Here is a 4,711-nt window from a genome sequence, read left to right as displayed (position 1 = left end):
GGGCGGGGCGGGCGCTCGGCAGCGCCAGCAGCTCGTGCTGCCGCCTGCTGTTGGCAGCCGGAACTGCAGCTGGGGGCGGCGCATGCGCAGTGCCGCTGATTTCCCGCGCTCGCTGCTGCCCTCCGGTGGACAATGCCCGAACTGCAACTGCCAGAATCCCCAAATCCCAGAATGGGTCAGGCTGGAAGGACCCAGAGTGGCCACCTGGCCCAACCTCCCAGATCAGACAATGGCATCCCTGAGCACATGATTGGCCCCAGAGCAGCCTGGAACTGGACATGGCACATGACACAACTGGACACAGCACTCCCGATGTGTCTTCCTGGGCAGGACAGAGGGCACGATCACTCCCTGAACTCCTGGCCCTATTCTTCCCAATGCCTCCTGGATCCCTCCTTGCCACAGACCACACAGCCAGCTCCACTGGTAACCCAGCAGCACCCTCAGGTGCTCTTCCCCAGAGCTGTTCCAGCCGCTTCCCACCAGCCTGAACAGACACTGGGACTGTCACCCCAGGGACAGGACCTACCCTTATCCTTATGAGCCCCCCAATTTCCAGGCTTTAAGGTCCCCTGAAGTGCAGGATGTGGCAGGATTCTCTGCCAGGAATGTGCCCATGGGACAATGCCCCATTTGTGGCCACTGGGGGGCCACCCCATTGGGAGGGGTCTTGTGCTGATTTTGTTGCTGAATTGGGCAAAAAGCAGCCCAAATCACCAACCCAGAAGTGACAACATATAGTAAACCACCAGAGCTAGGCCTGGCCGTCCATCATGTGACATTGGGAATGTCCTGTCCCCTCTCAGACATGGATTACACTCACCAATTCCTGCTGGAATTGAAATGTGCATGTGGTTCCTCCCTTGTGAAGTTCCTCCCTCAACAAGGGGATGCTCCCACAGGATCCTCATAGAGGCTGAGAGAATGAGATGTGCCCACGAGTGTTGTTGTCGAGAGTGACATCGAGCCCTGCTTACGAATTGTCAGTTTTCTCTGGCTTTGTCTGATTTATTCAATGGAATTATTATGATTGAAATATTTATTAGAATTACTTTGCACAATGACCTTGGTGTGCACAGTAGTCCCAGTGGTAGCCTTGGGGCTGAGGGAGTCTTGGTGACCATGGTGGCCACGGCTGCCACAGTGACCACAGAGACCTCGGTGACCTTGGTGGCCTAGAGCTCAGAAGATCCCGGGGACGCTCCCACCTGTGGAAAAAAAGAGGGGTAAAATGGGAGACCATGTGGAGAGTGAGGGCATCGGGAATGGTCAAAATGGGGGCTTAGGGGTGGCAGGAGAGATGGTGGCCATGAGGGGACAGGTGACAGGATGTCGTGGATAGGGGGTATGGAGGGGTAGAAGGGCGAGGTAGGTCAGCAGGGTCATGGTGGGCTTAGGGATGACAGGGGTCAGGGGTAGTCACAGGGTGCCATGGGGGGTGACAGGGGGTCACAGGGGTTCAGGGAGTGCTGTAGGGGGTCATAGATCACCCATGTCCAGCACACGGGGCCCATCCCAACGGCACTGTTTTGGCAGGGAGGGACAGGGTCAGAATGTGTGCGGCCCAGTCTCTGTCCTCCCCTGGTAGAGGTGCTCCTGCCCTTGTCCCCTCCCAGAGGTGAGAATCCCCATCTCTGTGCCTGGTCATGGATGTTCTTGCCCTCATGCCCACAAAGGAACCCCCCAAATTTGATGTCACCAGCACTGGGTGTTCTTTTCCGAGAAACACAGTGGGTGTCTCTGTCCATCATGCCCAGTGAGTGTCATTGTCCCCTGTGCCTTATCATGGGTGTCCCCAGGGCCGCAGTGGGTGTCCCCATCGCCCCAGACTGTCCCCTGTGCTGTCACCTCACTGTAACTCGCAGTTGTATTTGCTGAAGGTTCCGGTGGAGCGGAGACTGATCCATGTAATCTTCCTATTCTGCAGGACTTTGGTGACCTTGAAGGTCTCGAATGGGGGGATCAGCACCTCCTCCTCCCCTGGAAACATGGAGAACTGACGGATGTCCGCGCCATGGCACGTGTACACCTCAAAAATTGTGTTTATCCCAAATTGCGCAGCAATCTGTCTGCTCAATGATGTCGATGTGAATTGACCAAAGCGGACCCTCTGGCCTTCCTGCGCCTGGAAACGAACATTACTCACACCCCGGAACACACGGTAACACTGGGCATTCTGAGCGTGCCTCAGTGTCACCAGTGCCTGGGTCAGCAGGAAATGCAGTGTTTTGAAGTGGAAGTTGTTCCGGTATTCCTGGCGGGAATGCCCAGCCCTGTGCACAGCCACATTGAACTCTTTGTGCAAGTCCTGTGACGTGTAGGCCAGGAGAGCGATGGCATGCCATGGGGATGCCAGAGGGGACACAGGAGAGCCCCGCCTGCGCCACTCAGCATCAGCATGATACCAGCCATTGGCAAAGAGATAATTCATCTGGTGCTCGAAGCTGTAGAGGTCTGGCAACTTTGCATTCATGGCAGGGACACAGCCCTCATACTGGTCATCGAAGGAATCCTCGGCCATGTCCAGCGGCAGCACCTCGATGGCCACGGTGGCCACGGTCATTGCCAGCAGTGCCAGGGTGCCAGCCAGGAGGGCCATGATAGGGAGAAGCCACCAGGAGCAGTGTGGGACACTGGGGGACAAAGAGGGACACACTGAGGGGACACTAAGGGCAGAAAGCAACACATGGGAGAAGTTACTCTGTGAGGGGTTGAGATGGGGAAGTGCAGTCAGGCGTGGGGTGGGGGGCCAGCATCAGCTAGAAGCCTCCTAGAAACATCCTGGGATTCTGAGCCCAGATCCTAGGATCATTCCTGGACTCCCCTCAAGATAGAATGCCACTCCCACTCCCATGATACCTAGTCCTCAACTCTTAGTGTCCACCAAGAACCCCAGGCACTTAAATCAAATTCTGGGCCACTCCCTATCCCCCCAGCAGTGCCCACCAGGACCCCACTTCTGTTTTCCAACCAGTCCTGTCCCTGCTCCCACCAGCCCCACCCCCTACTCCCAGTCCCTTGACCCTTCTCCCCATTGTGTCACCACAGCCCAAACCCTGGGAACAATCCCTGACCTCCCCAGCATCCCCTCGGTGCCCCACCAGCTCCCCATTCACTGTGTTTACGCTCTCAATATCCCCCTGGTGCTTCCCAGGAACTCAATCCTGTTCCCAAACCTCTGCAACCCTCTTGTGTCCCCAGCCCTCTCTGGCACTTCACCCAAACTCCTAAAGCTGCTCCCTCACCCTCCCATGGCCCCACTCCATAATCCCAGTCCCATGCCCCTCCCACAAGTGTCTCCCTATGTCCCCCAGCCCCTGATACCAAAATCAGCCGGAGTGAACTCCCTGATGGAACTGCAGGTATCAGAAAGCTGGAATTCTTTCTCAGCTCACACTCACAGCAGATCTCTCCTGGCCCTGCAGGTCAGGGGGGGATTTGGCCATGGGCTATTTATCCACCACAATTATAAATATTCATTAGAAGGGGCTTCTTAGCTAATGCAGATACATCACTTTCTCTGGAAATAATTTGCATGGTTCTGCCTCTTTCTGGAAGTCCTTGTATGGCACTGGAGGGTCACCCAAAGGGGTTTCAGGGTGTGGGTTTCCCTGAGTGCCCCAATATGCCAGATGACCTTTCCTGCAACTTCTGCTTTTTGCAGGCGCTGCTTGTTCTGTGGCCAAGAACTTGCAAAAGACCCTCACTGGAGTCTCCTTTATCTGTTTCTCCAGGGATTCCATTGACGTTCATCCTGGTATCCACACTTCTACCTCCTTTTCTTGCTTTTGCCCATTCATCTGTAAACTCAATCCAGCACCATTAAGGGAACTGAAACTTTCTACTCTGTCTTTTATTGCTCAACCGCGAGGACCTCAGATACCAATTGGGGTTCCCTATCACATGACCTCCTGTAGGCACCTTCAGCCTGGGGATGATCTCTTGGGAGAGTGCCTGACGGACTTCCCTGGCCTTGTTGGTGTGGCAGGAGAAGTTCTGGACCCCAGAAAAGGGATCCATCAACACCAGAAGATACCTGAGCCCGTGTTGGCGTGGTAGCTCAGAAAATCCATTTGCCAGTAATTCCCAGGAGTGCTTCCTCTTCCAGTGATGCCTGGAGGTGATGGTTTTGAATTCAAAGGGTTCTTTTGAAAACACATCAGGCATTGCTCTGCAACAGACATGACAATTTTGTCGTATGGGACACTGAGGATCTGAGGCCATAGACCGGTCCCCATTGCAGCAATTCCCCAGAGCTTTGCTGCTGCTTTTCTCCTTTACAAATTGCAGCATCAGCTGGGGAGGGCCTGACCTGGTTATTGGGAGTTACCCCACGATCAACCACCCACCCACCCAGCCACCCTGTTTATTGTGGGCTTTTAGATAAGCAGCCAATTTTCAACCTGCCCAACCCTATCCAGACCTCACGTCTGGCAGTGAAATTCCTTTCTCAGGAATTAACACCAGGATGCTTTGTTGCAGAACCTCTCGTGCAGCTTTATTGCAAGTCTATTTCCCACAGGGATTTGTCAATCCCCAAGCTGGTGTGCCCTGGATTTTAGTGCGGCCACTTCTTTGGGCAGCTGGGTGGTATCGAGGAGGGACAATATTTGTTGTTTATATTTAATTGGAGATCCCTGTGCTGTTTATTCTATCTCTCCATATGGCTCCATGGGCATGAGCAATTCTCAAAGTAGATGTCAAGTGAGTT

At 54.4% G+C, this 4,711-nt stretch overlaps 1 protein-coding gene across 1 annotated transcript; it reads right to left on the bottom strand.

Moving 5' to 3' along the window:
- Nucleotides 1-978: 978 nt before the first annotated feature.
- LOC119698234 (NAD(P)(+)--arginine ADP-ribosyltransferase 2-like) lies at nucleotides 979-3,414 on the bottom strand. Its single transcript, XM_038129925.1, has 3 exons — nucleotides 3,325-3,414; nucleotides 1,849-2,633; nucleotides 979-1,208 (listed from the first exon to the last, which is right to left on the bottom strand). The coding sequence occupies exon 2, from the start codon at nucleotides 2,597-2,599 to the stop codon at nucleotides 1,850-1,852; it is 750 nt and encodes a 249-aa protein (XP_037985853.1). The 5' UTR covers nucleotides 2,600-2,633; nucleotides 3,325-3,414; the 3' UTR covers nucleotides 979-1,208; nucleotide 1,849.
- Between the last annotated feature and the right edge of the window lie 1,297 nt (nucleotides 3,415-4,711).

This window comes from Motacilla alba, chromosome 2, assembly GCF_015832195.1.
Source record: "Motacilla alba alba isolate MOTALB_02 chromosome 2, Motacilla_alba_V1.0_pri, whole genome shotgun sequence".
NCBI classification, from domain to species: Eukaryota; Metazoa; Chordata; class Aves; order Passeriformes; family Motacillidae; genus Motacilla; species Motacilla alba.
Note: the sequence above shows the minus strand (reverse complement) of the source record. Positions and strands in the feature narration are given on the sequence as shown.

Bases quoted from the DNA above. Each gene is read 5' to 3' on its own strand.
- LOC119698234 (XM_038129925.1), bottom strand. From the start codon at position 2,599: ATGGCCCTCCTGGCTGGCACCCTGGCACTGCTGGCAATGACCGTGGCC.